Genomic DNA, 23,806 nt, shown 5'->3' on the forward strand with positions numbered 1-23,806 from the left:
AAACCTTCTTCCAATTTTTCGTTTTTTTCTTTCAGCTCCTTAATATATTCCATCGTTTCTTTTTGGTCTTTCCGTATGGTTCTTATTTCTGCCATCATTTCATCATTTTTCCACATAACTTCCCGCATCATTTTTATCATCTCTTCATTTGTGTCGTTGCTTTTATTCGGTGTTCGTCTCGTCAGGTTACTCTTTTCAAAATATAATTTATCTTCTTTATATTTTTTCTTCTTAGATTCTTCGTCGCCACTATCAGATAGTTCTTCATTCTTTCTATAGGTTTCCTTTCGGATTGTTCCTGTTCCGCCACTGGCCATTTTAAATTAAATGTTAACCTCAGCACTAATATAAATATTATTATTATACACTTAGAAGTTTATTTTTATTTCGCACAAGAACGCTTTTTAAGTTTAACGATTATCGATAACGATAGGTCTTTTAAAAAACCGGTGTTTTTATTGTGATAGGTTTCGAATTCGAAATTACCTTATCGCCAATACACCTGCCACACGACCTCTCGCCTCGCTTGCCAAACTCGAAGTAATTATCAGTTTGTGTCAATTTGTTTGTGTGCAAAAAAGAAAAAACACCTTTCCTTGTGTTTGACCGACTTGTAGCAAGGGCTTTCTTGAGAAGCCTGTAAATTGCGGGAATAGGACAGACAGGGATAAAATCCTCACTTTTTACTGTTCCCAAGGCTATACATTTCCCCCATGCAATACATTTAAATGAATTTTATCCAAACAAAGGCAGGAACATTGGATAAAAGCAATAAAGAGAACAGACCACAAATTAAAATATGAGAGTATGTAGTAAACATTTTATAAGTGGTAAGTTTAAAGTAATTCAACTAAGTAATAAGTTTTTAAAATGTCTACAATAAAAATATATATGTACTTACCAATTCGGTTCTAGTTTAGAACAAGGGTTATGTAAAGAAAATCATGCTTGACCATGTAAGATATAGTGTATTACAATATGGTTAAATGCAAAGCTTAATAATGCCTTAATGCATATAGCCTGCCTAAACTGTCCTTAAATCTTCTTCTTCTAATGACACTACAACCATTTGTAAATCTTTGCCTGCTTAACAGCATTCTTCTATTCTGCCCTGTCGCTACTTTCCTGCACCACTGCCTGATATTTATGGTTTTAAGATCCTTCTCTACATCGTCTATCCATCTGTTACAGGGCCTTCCTCTTGTTATATTTCCTTGGGGCTTCCATCTCTGACATCACAGCTCGATTATCTGACATTTTTGCTAAGCGACCAAGAAAGTTTAGTCTTTGACACTTTACAAATCTAACAATATCTGCGCTCTGCATTAGTTCATTCAGCTTGTGGTTCATTTTAATTATCCATGAACCATCTTTACAATGTGTTGGTCCAAATATGTTCCTTAGTATTTTACGCTCAAATATTCTCAGTTGATTTTCATTAGTGGTTGAGATGGTCCACATTTCACATCCATATGTGACCACTGGTGTAATTACTGTTTTGTAGATTCTAAGCTTATACTCACGATTCAGTAACAGTAACTTACTTTTCATTACGTCTTTGTATGCATAAAAACACTTCTTATTACCGATAAGAACCCGTTGTTATATTCCATTTAGGTATTTTTTTTTACTTTCATTAATATATAGACCAAACATAGCAACTTCCTGTTTCAGCTCTATAGCTTTTTCGCTTAATACATTTTTGTTGTGGCTTATTATGGCAATTGTCCTTAAATAATGTTAAAATACTCTTGTGATATTTTGTCATATTTGTATGATTTTTTTATGGTATACAATTTAGAGTTTTTATTTATGTATTTGTTGCTTTTAGGAATAAACACCAGCTATTTTAAATGTAGGAAAAGGAGAAACTGCTGGAATCTAATTTTACACAAATGTTTTTGACTATTGAAGATTTGGATAAACAACAGAAGTTACTTTGGGCTATAGCTATGTGCAGATTTATTTCCTTGTGGATTACTATGTTTATTCTTTTTAACTATACTTCCTATATTGTTTGTGAGATTAATATTATTATTTAATTGATTATATTAATATTTTGTAATAATAATCAATGCTTTGGTTTAACAAATAGACAACTTAGAATAGAAAAATGCTTTATTGTCATGGAAAATTGTACAATTTATACACAAAACTTACAGAGTCATAAAAAACAATAATAAACTAAAACAATAACAAAAAAAATGTTAGGATATAAAGAGACTAACGCTCATAATTGTATTGAAGGTTTTTATATCCTCTTTAAATCCTAACATTTACACAATGTGCTCATACCAGCAACAAGTTTTTATACTTGTGTAATATGAGTCCTATTTGAGAGTACCAGTAGTAATGCAATAGGTCTATAATTGCAGGCATTAGATTTTTCACCACCCTTATGAAGAGGAATAATGATGGCTGTCTTTAGGCAGCTCTAGAAATTTACCTTTCTTAAAGGGCTATCCTAGTGTAAAAGTATGAAATTCATATACTTTTTTGGGAATTTCTAAAATAAAAAGTACTGTACCAATTATTTTGAAAATTTTTTGCTCAATTAGAAATCCAATGAAATCAATTAATTTGTGGTCATCTGATTGAATACAACCAATAAAACCAACATTATACTGAAAACAGATCCCATGGGCTGTTTTCACTCAATCATGTAGCTATGGATACCTACATTTCGTTTCATTTCAATTTTGACATTTCAAATATTCAATATTTCAAAATGTCACGATTTGGTTGTAATACTGATGAGAATATTAATGAAATTGTTATTAATTTTATATCAGCAAAAAATTTTCTATCCGAATAACCCTCGAACATTGATAAATGCTCAAAAATTTTTTAACAACTTTCTCAAGCTTGTTGCTTACAGGCAACAGACCTCCGCCTATGGCGTCGGTCTGTTTCCAAGGAACAAGCTTTTGAAATCTGTTATAAAAATTTTTCGAACAATTATCAATGTCCTCTGGTTATTACTACTGAACATTTGTTATAAAAAGTACATGTGAAACAATTTTCATAAAAAAATATTGAAAATTAAACGATTTATTCGCCATCTACTAGCACCGTGAAAATAAAAACATAGCTCCACTGCTGCAGTGATTGGGACTAAAAGAGATCCTGAAACATAAAATATCAAAAGTTATTATTGAAATATAGGTTATTTTCTATACCATCAAATAGGGATTTTTTTAATCGGATAAAAAATGTCAATTTGGCGGTTTTTGAAACTGAAAATGTTCTAGCTAATTTAAAAAAATTTCAACACTTCGTCATTTTTCCAAAAATCCTAATTGATGGTATAGGAAATAACTAATATTTCAATAATCAATATGTATTTGCAATTTTATAATTCAGGATCTCTATTAGTCCCAATCGCTGCAGCAGTGGAGCCATGTTTTTTATTTTCACTGTGCCAGTAGATAGGGCATAAATCGTTAAATTTTCATTATTTTTTTTTATGAAAATTGTTTTACTTGTACTTCTTTTTATAATAAATAGTCATGCAAATTTTCAAAACAATTGGTACAGTACTTTTTATTTTAGATATTCCCAAAAAAAGTATGTGAATTTCGTTCTTTTACACTAGGATAGCCCCTTAAAAGAGTCATTAGTGGGATGCGGACTCCCAACACATTTTCTGGGAGATTTGAGACAATTTTTATGGATAGTCCATCAGTACTACAGGAAGATTTGCTTTTGATACTATTGATTGTTTGGATCAGTTCAGATTGATCAACTAGTCTTATAAATAATGAATTTGAGACCTTTCTTGAATTAGGGAGATAGGAAATCGGATCTTAACAAAATTGATCTCTTGTGACAAAATAGTTGATGTTATAATTTTACTCACATTAATAAAGTATTCATGGTCTGGAAGGGAAAATGTTTGAGCTTTGTGAGTTTGATTTCGAAGAAGATTGTTTATTATGGACCAAATTTCTTTTGCAACACTTTTAAAGCTTCTCAGATGATTTTGATAGTTTAATTTTTTAGCTGATTTTTTAAGTTTTAAATAGGTTGCCCTGTACTTAGTGATATATTCAGTAACAGAGACGTTGGTAGTAAATTTCTTGATGTACAGGGTTATTCAATATATTTTGCCCCCCTCATATATATTTTTGACATACAGTAGAACCCTGCAAATCCAAACTAACGGAAAGTGAATTTTTTTTTTAAATTCAAGACAAAAACTTAAATACATGTTTATTATACAAAGTATAACCAGAAAATTGAACAATATTGGATTCGTAGGACTTTGACATTTAAAATTTCTTAAAAATAAATACGTAGGTACTTTATATGTAGTGCTTATAAAGGTTAAACATAAATTTACTTCGGTTTTCTCATAGCCAGGTTACACGTTTTGCAGGAGAGCTTTGAATTACTGGTTAGGCTGACTTTCGAATAATCCGAACTTTTCAGAATCCGAACAGGCTGTCCCCCCAATTAGTTCGGATTTTCGGGGTTCTACTGTATACAACATACTAGTGACGTCATCCATCTGGGCGTGATGACGTAATCAAATATTTTTTTAAATGAGAATAGCCAATTCATGAATCTGACAAACCATGTACAGCTTTTGAGGAAAGTGGATGCCTTTACCAATTTTGTCGTATTCCTCTTGGGGTGACCAATGGAGTATCATATTTTTAGAGAGCCATTGATTCTATCAATAAAAAAGAAAATCTACAAGGGGTTTACGCTTATTTAGATGACGTAACAGTTAGTGGTGAGGATCAAGATAGCTATGATTTGAAGTTTTTAAATGCCGTTAAAAAATATGGGTTAACTTTAAATCAAAATAAATGTCACTACAATCAAAAGCTATAAATATTTTGGGATATACAATATTGCACTTCTATGGACAGTAATTAATGAAAAATAAATTCTCATTGTTGAAACAGATACATGAATGAATTTGCTATTGCTATCATGCTGAGTCAATCTGGAAGACCCGTTACTTTTTTCTCACGTATCCTCACAGATTCTGAACAAAAAAAAATTGATGAATTTTCAAGATTTCCATGCTAAGATACGTCCAGTCAGACAGGGGGACTAGCTTGACTTACCAAGAATTTATTAATTACCTACACTCTAAAGGAATATCTTCAAGTAGAACAACACCATATTGAAGGAAATGGTTAAGTTAAAAGATACAATGGAGTTATATGGAAAGCAGTGAATCTAGCATTGAAAACCAGAAATTTAGACATCACTAAATGGAAAAATGTTCTATATACCAGATGCTCTGCACTCTATATGAAGTTTACTGTCTACAGCAACCAATTGTACACATCATGAACATGTGTTTACTTATCAATGAAGATCAACTAGCAGAAATTCTATTTCTTCATGAAAGATTCAGACAAAGTATTACTAAGAAAATTTGTATGAATGAGTAAGTTTGATCCTTTAGTTGAAAAGGATTATCTTTTAGAAGCCAATGTAGATTATGCCTTAATGCAGTATCCAAACAGAAAGAAAAGTACAGTTGCAACGAAGTACTCAGCTCCTAAAAGTGACCTAAAATTATTGAATCACAATAGTGATTAAGATGAAAATGAAAGTCCAAATAATACACTAAAGAATTCCACTACCAAATCAATATCAGATGAGACAGAAAATTTACCTGTTTAAGAACCGAATCAAGTCCCTGATGATAATCATGAACCAATATTAGAAAATTCAGATTTTCAATCTAGCCATAAATAAGCTAGAACTAAAAATAAACTAAGATATTTCCAACATTTTGTTCAAAAATAGAAATAGGGCCGGATTAAATTATTTGGGTTATGTTGTCTTGTCACTTGTCATAATAATTAAAGAAAAAAGAAGAATAAAGTAATTCTCCTTATTTCACTTGCCGTCCCGTACCCCCACTTAGTTTCATGTTATGTTTCTCGATACATTGTGCTAGAAAGAGATACCGCAAACCAGTCGAAGAGATCTTGTCGTCAGTGGTGGCGGAGTGAGGGCTCACTCTATGTTAATATATACCTCTATGAGTCAAAATAAATGATAGGATTTAACGAATAGAATACGACGGTGGAGACAAATCAAACATGGCGGCATGTAATAACGCCTAAAACTGATAGTAGTAAAACGGCTTAACGCACAGAGTTGTGTGACATGTATATACATAGTAGAGTACGATTACATAAATGTCTAACCACAAAAACTATTTTCTAGTCTAAAGATGGAACTAACATTACATTTTATTGACTTCGGAGATTACTAATGCTTCCATTGCATACGGATATTTGGATTTTAATTAGCAGTTATCACCAGCAAAAATTTGATGTGAAAATAAAAATGTTACACTAGGGGTAGTTGGGGAAAACTAGGACGAATAGAAGAATTTAAATACCTTGGCCCCTACATAACGGAAACGGATATCCAAGAGTTTAGTGGGGCCTGCGTTGGTGTACGACGGTGAAGTTTGGCCTGTAAAGAAGGTCCAGGAAAAAAGATGGAGCTGGCTGAAATGAAAATGTAATGGTGGATGTTCGGTAAGACTATAGCATAGCAAACAAAAAATGAAATTAGTCATCCAAAGCCACGCATCCTAAGTGGTAAAAAGTAGCCGGAATATCAACAATGGATAACTATACTTCTGACATAATTTCTCAAATACCTACTCGTGCACATTAGACACTATTGTTTTAGTCAAACCATTAAAAAATCCTAATATACGTGTACAGAAAAATCTGAAACCGCGCATGTAACTCAGGTAGAAAATCAAGGAGAGGGGACTTCAATTGAACTCGACTACCAACAAAATATACAAAGATTTATTGTTGTATAACATGTCAAGTAATTGAATCTAACAAAATGGATACATGTTTGCAGGTATTAGTTTATCCAGTGTAAAATATCGCCAAAGGTAGTGAGTGACATTCAGAATGGAGAAGGCTTTGAACAGTTAACAAACAACATGAAAAATCATCAAAAACTAAAATTAATCGATGTGATCAAGGTATATAACGCAGGGAGATATACAATTTTCATCTTACTGAACAAGTTCCAACTGTTAAAAAGATTCATCGGAAATTTGTAGAAGAATATAGGTAGAAGAACTATAAGGTGAGACAGGAATTTCATCGATTTGGGTTTCGCTGGAGAAAAACGTCAAATAATATAAAATAGAAATAGAAAAATATTGATTGCAGAAAAGTCGAAATACTTTGAGCTCCACAACTTTTATAGTTTTCAGAAGAAACATTGTAAATTTAAATAATAAACCGAAATATGTAGAAGCAGTGTACAGTGATCTGTTAATAGCTGTAAGTACAGTTTCCAAATTTGCAGTAGTTTGATTAGAAGCATTGTTTTTATATACATACGAAGAACATTATTTATATTTCGTATTTATTAATTATTTAAAAACTAGTTTCAACTATTGTCATTATCTTGCTAATGGCTAGATCGACTATTTACTTTTAAATAAACAGAGTCGGACCTACCCAAATTAAAATGATTGAAATGACAGTTCAATTTAAATTTAAAAAAAGATAGAAGATTAAATTTGACAACATGGCAGGTGGTACTTCTGACTACAGGGGTCCATCAATTAATCCCGATCAGCAAAACATTACTTATTCTACCATCACTAAGCAACAACCATTAACAAAATTCCCAACAAAAAACCAAGCCATAATTTTACCTGCAGTAGACGGAATAAGAACAGAAGAGTACACCATTGCAGTAGGAACTATAGTCCATCCAAAAAATGTACTGTTCTCATCCAAAATGTCAAACGGAAGAATATGCATCTACCTTTCAAGCATACAAGTTGTAGACAATTTTCTAAGTCAACATGGTGGAATTAAAATTAGAGAACATATAATCAAAGCACGTAAACTAATTACACCCGCTAATAGATTAGTTCTATCCCAAGTATGTCCATCTATACCCCATAACATAATCGAACAGTCTTTAATCAATCTTGGTTTTAAATTAATGTCTCCGATTTCGTTCCTTAGAGCTGGAATACAAGACCCGCAATACAGCCATGTACTTAGTTTTCGAAGACAAGTTTACTTTGCACCTACAGGCAATTTTACTGTACCCGACTCCGTCCTAATTGATTTTGAAAATATTTCGTACCGAATTTTTCTTTCCAATAAACTAACTTGTTACAAATGCCACCAAACTGGTCACGTTTCCTCGTACTGTACCTTAAATCCCTCTTATCCACAAAATACTCAAAAGCCCCAAACGGAGGAAAATTTTCTTCCACAAATACCATCTACTAGCCCCGAACAAAATCAAATTACACATGTAAATGACGAATCTCGAGAAGAAATGGATGCTCAAGTCAGCACTGATACCGATAATAAAAATAAACGATCTCACTCGGAAGTTTCATCCCCTACTTGCTCCACTCCTACAGAAACTATACCAACAGAATTCACGAAACCAAAACCAGTGCAAATTAAAAAGAAGAAAAAAATTATCAAATTAGACAAATCCACTTCAGAATGAGTGAGTCATTATTACAACCAGTCAAACAATTTATCCAGGATGCATCACCACCATATGTACTAAATTACACCCAATTACTAGCATTCTTAGAAGACGTTCACGGTTCTTCCACCCCAGTAGAACTGGCCCTAGAATACACGCAAAATATACACGGGTTGGGACATATGCTAACTGAAATATATCCCATGTTGAACGAAAGAGCAATTAAATCTAGAATTACAAGAATCAAGAAAAAACTACTTAGTAAAATAAACCAAGATTATAGTATTCAGGATGACACCTCTGAAGATACTGACGCATCACAGGAAAATACTCCTTCCAACTATAAATAAAAAAAAGATGGAAAAAACTTGATGACAACAAACTACAACGCATCAACCCAAATTTGTCACCAAAAGGGATAATGCCACAAAAACGACGAGATCAAGTCATACAACACCGCTTGAGAATAGGACATACCAGGTTAACCCACCAGTACCTAATGAAGAAAGAACAACAAAAACTGTGCTATGTTTGAGATATTCCTCTGACAATCGAACACATTATTGTTAGTTGCCCACTCTATCACCTGGAACGACTTCAAAGTGATTTACCAAGTGATCTGAAAAGTGCTCTGAACTATAGTAAATGTGATAAAGTGACTAAGTTTGTAAAACTAACTAAATTGTACAATCTAATATAAAAATAATCTTAAGTGCTCAATTGTAATTAGTTGTTATAAGCAAACATCTGATATTATGTACAACTCTTCCCCGCCAATAACCTTTCATGGTTGACGCGGTTTACTTAATAAAAAAAAATATTGATTGAGAAACACGACAATAGACATACAGCAGTTTCTCAAGAACTTTAAAAAGCTAGGGAAAAAATAAATTTATTGTTTTCACTGACGGGACTTATATGTTAACCAGTCAAATTTCAATCAAAAATTGGAGAAGAAATTTCGCTTTCTACATTCTTCTGCTTCTTTAAGTTCCATCTTCTATCGAAGGTTGGAAATCATCACGGCAATGCGGACCTTGTTGACTGCCGCTCTAAAGAGCACTGCACTACTACATTCGAACAATTCCCGTAAGTTCTTAAGCTAGGATGTTATTCGTCTTCCCACATTTCGCTTTCCTCGGATTTTGCCTTGCATAATAAGTTGTAATGAGTATTTTTGCCCTCTCATCACATGTCCTAAGTACTCAAGTTTTCGTCTTTTGATAGTTAATACTATTTCCGGTTTATTTCCTATCCTTCTAGTTACTTCCATGTTTGACATTCTTTGAATCCATGATTCGTAGGATTCTTCTGTAACATCAAAATTCAAATGCGGTCAACTCATTCAGATCGACTTGTTTTAATGTCCACGCTTCCAAGCCATAAATAAGAGTAGAGAACACGTAACACCGAAGCATCCTTAGGCGTTTCTACATTAATTCCTTATTTGTATTTAACAGAAAAAAATTGACAACAGGAATTTCATCAATATATACAGGTATAACAGGTAACAAACAAAAAACCGGAAAACCTTTGAAACCCGATTGATGTGACAACGTCGCGTAACCAAAGTTGGCCATTTGTAAAAAAATATCTTAAACTTACTTGCAACTTTAATGAACTGTTTAATAATCTTCATCCTCCTGACCGGATTATGCTCCGCGCACACTTCTGACACCACCCAGAATGTCTCTTTGTTAACCAAAGAAGCAAACTGCTCCAGCATCGGCGTGCCATACTTGGACTTCAACTCGAAGAGATCATCGATGTACTCAGTCGGCTCGATCTGTCTAAAAATACTGAAATCCAGCAGAGTCAGCTGTATCGCCACCTCCACCGCGTTGAGTTGCAAAAAATGCACCGCGCTCTCTCTAACTAGCTCGGGAGCTAGCTCATCAGGTACCAGGGTTTCTGTAACGCCGTTCGTCTTGAGATAATACCGGCTGCTCAGGCCTATTCGCTCTGCTAGGTTCTGCAGATCGTCTTGGAGCCGCTTCTGCTTGATGGTTTGGTTGTCCGTCACGGAGACCTCGCAGAGGCTGAAGTTGCTGCTGGGATCCGTCATACCGAATTCTTGTAGAGCCAGCATTACCACTTCGTGAGCTGTGGTTTCTTTGTGGACTAGGAGGTATTTGTAGCTTTGATCAGGCTTGTAAACCTAAAAGATTAATAATGTTAGAGTACGGAATGATAAATTACAATAATATAGTAATAATAACATCAACATTGCAACATATTTGTGCTTCATAGATTGTAGTAAAGCTTTCGACCTAGTCAACTTTGGTAAAATGTGAGAAATTGGAGTTCGGAGTCGTCAGATACTGCTAATTAAAAACCTATACAATAACAATTATGCCAGAGTTAGAGTAAATGGGGAACTAACCGAAAGTTTCAAGGTTACTAGGGGCGTGCGGCAAGGCTGCATACTAAGCCCAATTCTATCCAACGAATATGGCGAATGGATAATGCGGAAAGTGATTGAGGACTAGAACGGTGGTGTCACTATCGGCAGGAAGAAGATTTGCAACTTGAGATACGCAAATGATCGCTAGTTCCGAGGTTGAACTGATACATCTGCTACAATGGATTGAGAAGCAAGCTTACCGATGGGTCTTAAAATAAACAGAGACAAAACGAGAATCATGATAATTGACACAGCTAACAACAATCAAAAACTTGTGTATCTGGGCTCTTTAATAACTAACAAGGCTGGTTGTACTGAAGCAATAAAGCGCCCGTCAGCAATGATTGCAAAGAACTCTATGGCAAAATTATCAAAAATTTGGAAAAGCCATGAAATAAATAACTATCGATATAAAAATGAGACGGGTTAGAAGACTAGCTTTTGCTGGGCTTTTATGCAGAAAGATAAAAAGATTATAGATGTATTTGAGGTACTGGAGACGAATGCTGAGAATATACCAAGGGTAGCCCAAAAACAAATCAATCTATACTGAAACAGCTAAACATAAAGGAAGGACTAAGAACACAAATATCATAACAAATAATAGGCTATTTTGGACATGTGTTTCGAAAAAATGGTCTTAAAAAACATACCATCCAGGGAAATGTAGAAGGCAAAAGAAGTCGAGGTAGATGTCCCACACGATACACGGACCATATTGTTGCTACTATTGGCGCACCGTTGTCAGAAAGTGCTAGAATGGCAGAAGGTAGAGAGAAATGGAGAAACATTGGAAAAATCATCTAAGAGCTTCATAACATCACAATACCTGCATCAGGTTAACGACTAAGAAAAAGAAAAAGTGATAATAACGGATGTAACACAAGTTTCGAGACAAAATTTACTTTGAAATCATCACTACATTTTGATAGTGATCTAGTAACTATAATAACATTTAAAACAACGGCGCGTGGCACTTGGGAGTGGCGACAAAAGTGGCTACTTTTTATCCCGCGTTATGACTATATGTGTAACTATATGTGAGAGATTGAAATTTTATATCTACTTATTACTAAATTGTTAACATTTTTTTTATAATAACACCAGACATTTTGTTCTTAATTTAAGAAATTTTTTTTCTTTAAAAATTTTGTTTAATGACTTTAATTTTCAAAATTTGTTAAATATAATAGAGAAGTTATTCATCATTGACATTTTCATTATTATCTTGTATTATGTTCAATTACTTCATTATGATTATCATTAAATTCTAAAAATAAAATTACTGGTTTGAGCGATAAGAAGTATAGTCCAGTCTATCTGTGAAAAAATCATCAATTTCACGCAAAAATCTTATACAAACTGTTTGGAAGTCTAAAAGGAAAAATAGAAATAGCTCGAAAAGGATTTATTAAATACAAGTCAATGTTTACAAATAAGAAATTGTGTATGGCTATCAGATTGAGGTTCGCCGAATATTATCTTTGGTCGCAAATACTATATGAGGTAGAAGCTTGAACACTGAAATGTGATTAGAAATGTGACTATATAGGCGTATTCTGAAAGTTCCTTGGAGTGCAAAAGTCTCAAAAGACGAGTTGGACATGTCAGAAACAATTAAAATAAGAAAGACATAGTATTCGGGCCACAAAATACGAAACGATAAATGCTTTCTGCTACACCGTTATCATGCAAGGAAGAGTAGAGAGAAGAAAAGACTTGGGAAGAAAGAGAAAATCTTGGATGAGTATCACAGATTTGACTCCGTGTTGAACAGATATTTCATGTTGTAAAAGATAGGGAAGCGTTACAAGAAGTGATCGCCAATTTTCGTAAGATGACGACACAATAAGAAGACGAAGTAGAAGAAGAAGAAGAAGAAGAAGAAGAAGGTATATACAAATATATGAAGAGGTACACCTGATTTTGCTTCGATGTTTTTTAAATAATTATAACAATTGAAAGAATAATTTTCTGCCTAGGAAAAGGTTTCTTACATTTATACAGTGTGTCCAATTAAGTCGGCATCATATGGGAAACTTTTTTATTCTTAGTTTTATGAAAAAAAGTTATTCTTTATAAAAAGTTGTGCATGGTCTAAAACATAAAATACAACCATCAGTTATCAATTTTTTTAAGCAGTATACCAGGTATGTCAAAAAATATGAATTTTACTCAAGAGTAAAGTAGTTTTATTTTTCACAATATTGAAAATTGTTACAATAAAAAGTTGTTTAGAATTAAGAACTATATTCTAACATGCAATTTCATCCTTTTAATTGAAAAAAAATTGATTTTTTTTTTAATTATGGATAACCAACTTTATTTTCAGTTATTTCAATTATGATAACTCTTTTATTCTTAATTTTACGAAAAAACAGTCATTCTTAATAAAAAGTTCTGCATGGTCTAAAACCTTAAATGCAACCATCTAATATCGAATTTGATTAATTTTATACGAGGTACGTCAAAAAAGATGAATTTCGATTAAGAATAAAGTACCTTTATAGTTCAGAATATTTCAATAAAAAGGATGGAATTACATTTGGAACATGGTTTTTAGTTCTAAACACCTTTACATAAGCACAATTTTCAATATTGTAAAAAATAACGGTATTTTATTTAAGTAGGTACTCTTGAGCAAATTCATATTTTTTTATATACCTCGTATAAAATTGACAAAATTTGATATAAGATGGTTGTATTTTAAGTTTTAGATCCTGCAGAACATTTTATAAAGAATAACTGTTTTTCGTAAACTAAATAATAAAAGAGTTATCATAACTGAAAATAATGTTGGTTAATAAAATTTTCAAATTTTTTTTTCTATTAGAACGATGAAATTGCATATTGAAACATAGTTTTCAATTCTAAACAACTTTTTATTATAACAATTTTCAATATTGTGAAAAATAAAGCTACTTTACTCTTGAGTAAAATTCATATTTTTTACATACCTCGTATACGGCTTAAAAAATTGATAACTGATGGTTGTATTTTAAGTTTTAGACCATGCACAACTTTTTATAAAGAATAACTTTTTTCCATAAAACTAAGAATAAAAAAGTTTCCCATATGATGCCGACTTAATTGGACACGCAGTATATTGGCATATACTAAGGAGGTGTAAAAGTTACAACTAATTAAAGTGATGGTACTCTTAAAATACCGCCACCTTAAAGTGGAGAGGAAAACTTTTCGAGCTCCGTTTTTTTAGAATGTAACTTCAAATTGGAGCCCGCTGAAAAAAATTGCAATATCTCAGGTTCTATGGCACGCATAACTTCATAACTAAGCAACATCAAAAATCATTTTTTTGTTGTATTAAATCATTATATATCAAAATTATACAACATATAGTGACGGATACAAAAGCATAAAGAATTTACTTATATAATACAGCAACTCTAAGAATGTTCATTTATATGTCTACACGATCATCGATATGAATACATAAGAGTTTAGGCGTGAAAAGACAGTTATTTACACATTTATATTCGACATGTGCGGCAACAATACAAAAGAACAATGATAACATTATTAAAAATGAAATATTTATAGGTATTCTTACACAAACAGTTGTGACAAGCCCTTAAAAAGAATTCTGATGGTGCTTTTTCGAAATAGAAAAATTTAACAGAAGAAGATAAAAACTGAATACTGAAATCAACGTGAAATAGCGAAGTTTCTCTCAAAATTTGTTAGAATACCGAACCCTAAATTAGGGCCCAAGTGGAGCGGCGTGTTTTTCCCGTAAATTGTAGGTAAATTGACACAGTTCAAAGTAATTTAACATACAGGTACTAAGGCGCACTCATGCGCCTTATGGTCTCTTTCCTTTGCACTATTATACAGGGTGTCCCGAAAAGATTGGTCATAAATTATACCACACATTCTGGAGTCAAAAATAGTTCGATTGAACCTAACTTACCTTAGTACAAATGTGCCCATAAAAAAAGTTATAGCCCTTTGAAGTTACAAAATGAAAATCGATTTTTTTTAATATATCGAAAACTATTAAAGATTTTTTATCGAAAATAGACATGTACCATTCTTATGGCAGGATAATCTTAAAACAAAATTATAGTAGGATTTGTCTATCCCATAAAAATTTTATGGGGGTTTTGATCCCTTAAACCCCCCCAAACTTTTGTGTACGTTCCAATTGATTTATTATTGTGGTGCCATTAGTTAAATACAACGTTTTTAAAAATTGTTTGCCTCTTAGTATTTTTTTGATAAGGCAATTTTTATCGAGATGCGGCTTCTTTTTTAATATATTTACATAAAAATTCTATGGGGGTTTTGTTCCTTTAAACCCCCCAAATGTTTGTGTACGTTCCAATTAAACTATTATTGTGGTACCATTAGGTAAACACAGTGTTTTTAAAACTTTTTTGCCTTTTAGTCTTTTTTTGATAAGTCACCTATTATCGAGATGTGGCTTCTTCTTCAAAATATACCTAAAAATGTAAATTATAAATAAATTTTCAGATTATTAACAGGTATATCATAGGTCCTTAACCATATACAAATATGTGGTGGATTCGACAAATATTCAAAATATCTCGATAAACACTGGCTTATCGAAAAAGTACTGAGAGGCAAAAAAGTTTTAAAAACATTGTGTTTAACTAATGGTGCAACAATAATAATTTAATTGGAACGTACACAAAAGTTTGGGAGGGTTTAAGGGAGCAAAACCCCCACAAAAATTTTATGGGGTACACAAATTTTACTTTAATTTTTATTTAAGATGCTGTTGCCGTAAGAATACCACATGTCCATTTTGAATGAAAAATCTCTATGAGTTTTCGATATATGAAAAAAAATTGATTTTCATTTTGTAACTTCAAAGGGCTGTAACTTTTTTTGTGTGCACTATTGTATATAGGTAAGTGAGGTTCAATCAACCTATTTTTGACCCCAGAATCTGTGGTATAATTTATGACCAATCTTTTCGGGACACCCTGTATATTTTCTATCTCTTTTTGACGACGTTTAAATGGGTAAAATGGTGAAGCGCGCCTCAACATGCGTCGTCGGTCCGAACCTTTAAACACTTAAATATATTATAGTCATTTACCTTTAACACATGTTCAGGATAATCCGTACATCTCAAGTCATCGTAACAAATTGACATCAGATCTGGATTGCTCTGCGATTGGTAAAGGTTCGATCCTAACGTTGAAGGAGGATTAAAGCTATCAACTTGGTCCTGGCCCAAACCAACACTAAAAAATGTTAAAAATAAACTTAAGTATACTTTGAAGCTTTTAATATTATCTAATACATCAATGGCCTCTCGAAGCAGAGGACGATCACCGACAAGATGGACAGATGACCTTAAGCGGATATGCGAAAATTGGCTGCAAGCGGCTCAGGACAGGAATTTTTGGGGTGAATTACGGGAGGCCTACGTTCAACAGTGGACAAGTATAGGCTGAATCAGTGGTCGGCAAAATGCGGCTCCGGAGCCGCAAGTGGCTCTTTGGCTTCTTAAGTGTGGCTCTGGTACAAATATCCACGGAAAGCACAATAATATTTTTATTAACAAAAAACTTGGTAGGAAAAAATTACATCTTATTTTGACAAATTAGCATTTGTAATATTTAGCATTTGTAAAAAATCCTCTTGATACTACGATAACCGAGATGAAATTTTCTCCTTTTGAAATTGACCCTGGTAGCTTTGAAATATAATAATTGCTGGATTTAAAAGACAAGGAAGTAGTACATGTGACGCTCTAAATTCGAACATATTTGTGTTGAATTGGAAATATTGAAGAAGAAAAAATGTGATCTTGGAGTTGGAAGACATGAAGACATTCTGCTTCTTACGATCAGCTGAAAAAGCTCGCGTTTGATGTTCTTTCCCTTTTTGGTTCTACATATCAATATATCAAAAAAAATTAAATTTTGCGCCAAAATTTATTTAAAAAAAATACAATGTAGGAAATAAAAACCCCTACAAAATGAAAGAAAATAGGAGTTTCTATGGAGATTCAAACCAAAAATGATTAACTATTTAGATGGGAAATAAGCCATTAAATTGAAAAAATAATTTTATTAGCGTTTCGAAGCCCAAATCGGGTTTCGTTGTCAAAATACAAAATACTACTAAAATAAACAAAAATGTTGTTGCTAAGTAAAAAAATTCTTCTAATAATTTATTTAATCTAAATAGTTATTAATTAACCTTGTGGCTTATTTCCCATCTAAATAGTTAATCATAAAAATGCCACAAGAAAAATAGCTTCAGAATAATATCGGACCAAAAATATTGCCAAAAAACGAAAAAACACTTTTTAATTTTTTGGGGGTTATGAATAGGGCTAGAGGTCTAAAAATTAAATACTTTTTGATGAAAAACAACATTGTATTTTTAGTTTTGGAATATTGCTGGGGCAATTTTTTGCCCCAGCAGATTTGGCTCCCATTTTTTTTTCAGTTGTTATAATATTCATATTTGGCTCTTTGGCTAATAAGTTTGCCGACCACTGGGCTGAATGATGATAATACATCAATGAATGAGGGCATTCATGACTTAGTATTCACAGATTTAGACAAAACTTAAAAGCAAATAAGAGCAGTCCAAGAATAAAATGGAGAAATATGAGAGAAGCATATTTCCAGGAACAGAGTATTTGATACTGGAATGCTGGACGAATAAAGGACAAGAAATTATGGAAAATGGCACAAAAACAGAAAACTTATAACGGAAAGCATGATAAAATTCAAATAAGGATATAACATAATTTTCTTGATAAGCCTTAGCCTATCTCAAAACATATTTCCATCCTTTTCTGTCAAGTACCTTCTGCATCAGCTTACTGTAATCTTTCCTAAATCTTTCTCCATATCTTTTCAGTGGCTCTTCATTTCTTTTGATGATTTCATATCAGCCACTTCTGAATCTTGCTTTTTGTAGCATCTTTAGTGATGCCACAGAATGGTTCTTGCCGTACAAAGGTTTCTCTCGAGCCTTGTTTCGCTAACAAATTTGCTTGTTCATTCCTATGCACCCCTTCATGACGCGGCATGCATAATAAAGACACTTTATTATCTTTTGTCAGGTTGTTGAAGATATCTTTGAATTTCCTCACCAGTATTGATTTGGTGAGTGGGTTCTTTACTGCCAGAGTCTTCTTCTTCTTCGTCTAGCTATTCACGTCCACATCTGAACATAAGCCTCTTCAAGTCTTCCTTTCCATTGTTTTTTGTTGTACGCTACTTGTAGCCAATTTTTCCCGGCATTTCGTTTCAGATCATCTGTCCATCTCATATGAGGTCTGCCTCTGGGTCTTTTGTGTTGGTATGGTCTCCAGGTTATAATTGTTCTGTGCCATTTGTTTAGATCGTTCCTGGCTACATGTCCAGCGTATTCCCATTTCAATTTTAATGATTTTTGTACCACATCGGTGACTTTGGTTTTCTGTCTTATCCATGTGTTTGTTTTCCTGTCCTTAAGTGATATGCCAAGCATTGCTCTTTCCATCGCGTGTTGAGTGATTCTGAGTATGTATGTTCATATTATTTTTTGTGATTGTCCATGTTTGTGCCCCATATGTTAATATCGGAATAATGCATGCATCAAAAACTTTAGATCTAGGATGTAGCTGAATTTGCTGATTTCTGAGTATATAGTTCAGTTTGCCGAATGCTGCCCATGCTAACTTTCTTCTTCTTTTTATTTCTTCCGTTTGAATTTCCCTATTTAGTATTATTTATAACTGCCAGAATAGCACCTTGAATATCTATATAAATGTTGATTCTTTTTATTTTGGAGTCTTCTTCTTTTTGCTTTGGGGGTCTCCATTCACGATTTCATCAATACAGGTCACCAAAGTACAAACTTTAGCCCGGAACACAGTTGAATATTAGGCTGTAAAATTTATTATAATTACATGTATGTTCAAAGACTCCTGACCCAGTACCATGGGCAGTTTTAGATCCAACAGTGAACCACGTTAAGTACCCATTAATATTTGGGACTTCTTGTTCTCTGGATGGTATAATTGTGTTAATCTTCTCAATGAAGATTGGTTCTGGTACTTACTTACTTTACTTTCCATGTCCGGAACACCAACAACTTTAAATTCTGTATTTCCAATGGTTGGCCACATAGATGGCCCTGTCATCTGCTAAAATTAAGTCATCTTCTGTGCATGATAGTAGATGCCGGCTGGTCTGAACCGAGCCACAGTCGTAGGAATCGTCCTCTTTGTATCCCCATTTTCAGGAGGAAAATGTGTTGCGGTAGCTGACGCTTGCCATAGGTGTATTCGGCGCGTCTCTGGCGCTTCGGGGATGGATCTTGAGTTTTCAGAATCATCATATTATCGGTATCATTATCTGAGTTCATAATAAAGATTGATTCCTCAAGTATAGTCCAAGTAGTATTTTTGTCTGACTATTCAATACATAATTCGACCTCCAAGTATTTTTTGCTTTAAATCTGAGGATAGTCATAAAAACTACTGCCGAAATATTTATAATTCCAGTGAAGGGAGACCTGTGATATACTCCTAAAGATGCCATTCCTGTACTATACAAGGCTCCTGTTATACCGGGTGGCCACTTATATTTTCCCCCATTTTAACTGCCTATAACTTCTAAACGGCTCAAGATAGAAATATGCGGTTTTCGCTGAAATGTTTTATTTTAGTAAAAGTTTTGTCTGAATGGATTGAATTTTTTATATCGCTTTCAAATACGAAAAAAAAAATGGCGGATTTGTGAAAAAAACGTTGTTGATTTTTTTTTTAATGGAACACCCAGTATATTTTTTTGTAAATTGAAAGAATGGTCATTTACCTATCCAGCGATATAAAGTTTTTCAAAATCGGTTGTCAAATCACTGAGTAATTAATTTTTAAAATGAGGGGTGCAACGTGGATATCACATACCTAAATTACATACTGAGCAAAATGATATTATGTTATGTGATTTCCACATTGCATCTCTCATTTTAAAAATTAATTGCTCAGTCATTTGGCAACCGATTTTAAAAGTTTTTATATCGCTGGATAGGTAAATGACCGTTTTTTCAAGATGCAAAAAAATATACTGGGTGTTTTAATAAAAAAAGTCAACGTTTTTTTTTTCAAAAATCCGAAATTTTTTATTTAAAAGCGATATAAAAAATGGTCACTTACCTAAAAACTTGAAAAAAGGTCATTTATCTATCCAGCGATATAAAAAATTTTAAAATCGGTTGTCAAATGACTGAGCAATTAATTTTTAAAATGAGAGATGCAATGTGGAAATCACATACCTAAGTATGTGATATCCACGTTGCACCTCTCATTTTAAAAATTAATTACTCAGTGATTTGACAACCGATTTTGAAAAACTTTATATCGCTAGATAGGTGAATGACCTTTCTTTCAATTTACAAAAGAATATACTGGATATTCCATTAAAAAAAAGTCAACAACGTTTTTTTTCAAAAATCCGCCATATTTTATTTTGTATTTGAAAGCGATATAAAAAATTCAATCCATTCAGACAAAACTTTTACTAAAATAAAATATTTCAGTGAAAACCGCATATTTTTATATTGAGCCGTTTAGAAGTTATAGGTAGTCAAAATGGGGGAAAATATAAGTGGACACCCGGTATTTCAAAGTCAATAGATGTAACAGAACTAATACTTTGGAAGCCGTTATTACAAATGAGGATGTGGTTAAGCTCAATTGCAGTGACCTGACGACAGGAAGAGATACACGATTGAGTCATGGTCTTAAATGGGTTGAGTCTTGCTCAATTTCGAGCAGAATATAGAACTGAGTTAGAAGCTTGAACTTGGTTTATATAGAGAGATATGGTTTGCTATTTGATTTGAAGAGTTAAATCCAAGGATACAGCTGGTAGAAGACAGAACATCAAAGGACATTTTGACTGAAGAATATCAGACAGTAGACGGTTCTGCCAAGAAACCTGTGTTATCATACATTTCTAAATCAAGTATAGTAACTAAAAAAATTTTTTAGTTTTATCTGATTTCTTATAAAAAAATACTATTACTTACTTTATCATATTCTTAGGAAAAATGCTCATCTTCATCAGCGCCTTCTGCAGTCTTCCCAGCGTCATAAAGCTCTGTTTCTTTCCTTCTTTCGCAGGACTACTTATGGTGATCGGTTGCGAAGCAGGAGTATCATGGCCAAGGATGATATTACCATCTACACTAGACAGCCTAGCCCTAGGATCTGCAGGAACCTTAGTTAAATTAGTTATATCGGAAACCTTTCTACTCCTTGGTCTTGGGGAGTTATCCGGAGTATTAAGCATTTCTTTGAAATGGAGAAGGTTTGATTTAACTGTAATACTTAGATGTGTCGTTCCTCTCAAGATTTCTAATGCTCTAGCCAAGGACATATGTTCGAAGCTATGGTTATTGACTTCGAGGATCTGATCACCACGTTTCAAGCCTACGTCTTCCGCTTTAGATTTCTTATCCACTTTCGAAATGAATATTCCGAAGTTTCGTTCGAATCCTCCAAGAATTTGAAAACTCAAGGGTTCGTCTCTGTTAGGTCTAGCTAAGACCACGTTCCGTATCCTCGCTTTAGCTGCACAGGCTATATTCAGAAGCCTTAGTTGCCCTACCATCTTCTCCGATTCGAGTCCTTGCTCGAATGTTTCTAAAAACTCAATCATATCAGGATCAGTTTCGAAGTCTGTAAAATGATTGTTGACCCAAAGCAACACCACCCTTGTCACTCTATCTCGCACTTCGGTATCTTTAAACCAATCTAACAGTTGACTTGCTACAACCAGAGGACTCTGAATAAACACCCGGTGAGTTAAAAGGAAGTCTTCTACGTAAGTGGGGTCTGTAAGTGAGTTTTCTTCGATTAGTTGTTGCATGAGCCTATCTGCGGTGGCGCGAATAACTACATGACCTCTTCTGTTGCTTCCAGGTTCCAGTGAACCTCGTAGCTCCGTTACCATGACTAGTTTTCCTTCTTCTTCGTGCCTTCGCGTATTTTCTTCACCTTGGTGCAATATCCTATAGTAATCTGACTGCGTTATACAAACGAATTGGCAATCGTCTTGTTTAGTAACCATGACACCTTTGTGGTAGAGCTTGTCCATGGTCGGCAAGATGCCGAATGCATCACCCATATACAACGTCTGACTTGGTTCATCTGGTATCACAACCTCTACGGAGCCATTTACAAGCACTGACCAAGAATCTAGTTCTTCTCCGTCATTCATCACTATTGTACCAGCTTTTTCTACCACTGCAAATACCATAACTGCACACAGGGCTCGTCGCACTGCTAATGTCATGTTCGTAAATGCTTTTAAATGTTGAGTGAATTCTAATAATGCTTCTATGTCATCTTCGGTTCGTTCTGACGGTTCTTTTTCTAGGCAGTCTCTGACTCTGTCCCGTACTGTTAAACTCTGAAAATTAACATGTCAGATTAGCATTTTATACAAAACTGAAATCAAAGCAATGAAAATTCTCGGTTCCGTGACATCTCGTAACGCGACTGTTTGTAACTCCATAAATGGTAACGGACAATTCGTAACGCCGTCAATTCGTAACACCATCAATTCGTAACGGCGACACTTAACGTACGTAACACATAACATCGACAGTTCGTAACCGTATACGCTAACATTTAGTTTTTTTAGCAAATTTAGTATTACTGAATGTATACAATGGACGCATTTTGCATACTTTAGTACTAAACTACTACTAAAGTGCTACTAAAAGTAGCAGAACTTTTTTTAAAACCAATTAATTCTATAGTTATTTTCCTAAGTAGTGCGGAAAGTGATACTTTCACGCACGAGACTGCCGTTGACCCGAACGACGCGATAGCGGAGTTCGGGCAAGCAGTCGAGTGCGGGAAGACACTTTCCGCATGAGTTAGGAACAGTATTTTTTCTAGGGCCGTACGTTTGGAAAAAAGCCACAAAAAATAGAGTTATATCAATTTTTATTTAGAAGTGAAAATACACAAATTAATTCATTGACAAGGTTGTCAAAACCAAACTTTCAATATAATGGGTTACCACGACGACGATATTGGTTTCCATGACGACAATTCAAAACCATTGTAATTGTCTACTGATCTGACTTTTAAATATTATGTCAAAATAATTTTATTTCATCGAATTATCAGTAGTAATTGCACAAGAGCTCTAAAATTATCGAATTTTTCTCGAGTGATACTTTGACAGTTTTAATTTATTAAATTATGACGAGGGCAAAAATTCGATAATAATTTTAGAGATCGAGTACAATTTGTTGCGATTATTTCACGAATAAAACTGTTCAAAACCAAAATTTTATTGTAATTTATTTATGTAAGTACAAATTAGTAGCCTCATGTTTTCTTAACAGTCTGTTTTTATAATATACATTTTTGTGGTACCTCTTTGAGTTTTCTACTTTCTTACCTCGAGACCACATTTGAGAATGGATACTTCTCTTCATGAGTATGTTTTTTATTCATTCGCTTATGTTGGATAATAAAAAAGTTAGTTACTTTAACAACTATCCTTGTTTTTCATCAATACAGGATGTTTTTATATAAGCATGGCAAATTTTAAGGGATAATTCTGCATGAAAAAATAATGACAGTTTGCTTTATAAACGTATGTCGGCAAATGCTTCGTTTCCGAGATAGAGGGTGTTGAAATTTTTCTTACAAACTGACGATTTATTTATTGCTCTAAAACCGGTTGAGATATGCAAATGAAATGTGGTGGGTTTTAAGAGGTAGTTATTGTGCATTTTTTGACATGCAATTAAGAATTTTATGTTCACCATTGGCGCACTTAAGGGTAATATTACCCGTATGCGCGGCAATGGTGAATATTAAATTCCTAACTGTATATAAAAAAAGGAGCAATAATTACCTCTTAAACCCCACCAAATTTCATTGGCATATCTTAACCGGTT

The 23,806-nt window shown here is 33.5% G+C and overlaps 1 protein-coding gene and 2 long non-coding RNA genes across 8 annotated transcripts in view; 1 reads left to right on the plus strand and 2 right to left on the minus strand.

Moving 5' to 3' along the window:
• The window catches only part of LOC114325085 (rap guanine nucleotide exchange factor 2-like), an 849,570-nt gene that overhangs the window by 64,647 nt on the left and 761,117 nt on the right, over positions 1-23,806 (minus strand). For all 6 annotated transcript variants that reach the window (XM_050660024.1, XM_050660022.1, XM_050660023.1 and 3 more), the window contains 3 exons: positions 20,912-22,296; positions 15,966-16,113; positions 10,081-10,633 (listed from right to left, as the gene is read on the minus strand). In XM_050660024.1, the coding sequence (XP_050515981.1) occupies positions 10,081-10,633; positions 15,966-16,113; positions 20,912-22,296 (2,086 nt within the window). The remainder of the gene's footprint in view (positions 1-10,080; positions 10,634-15,965; positions 16,114-20,911; positions 22,297-23,806) is intronic.
• Positions 447-2,114, plus strand: LOC126890882 (uncharacterized). The gene is made up of 2 exons (XR_007700483.1): positions 447-830; positions 1,832-2,114. It is a non-coding gene; the product is annotated as an uncharacterized LOC126890882 (long non-coding RNA).
• LOC126890883 (uncharacterized) lies at positions 2,101-10,074 on the minus strand. The gene is made up of 2 exons (XR_007700484.1): positions 5,639-10,074; positions 2,101-3,126 (listed from the first exon to the last, which is right to left on the minus strand). It is a non-coding gene; the product is annotated as an uncharacterized LOC126890883 (long non-coding RNA).

The sequence above is a fragment of the Diabrotica virgifera genome, chromosome 9 (assembly GCF_917563875.1).
Source record: "Diabrotica virgifera virgifera chromosome 9, PGI_DIABVI_V3a".
Taxonomy (NCBI): domain Eukaryota; kingdom Metazoa; phylum Arthropoda; class Insecta; order Coleoptera; family Chrysomelidae; genus Diabrotica; species Diabrotica virgifera.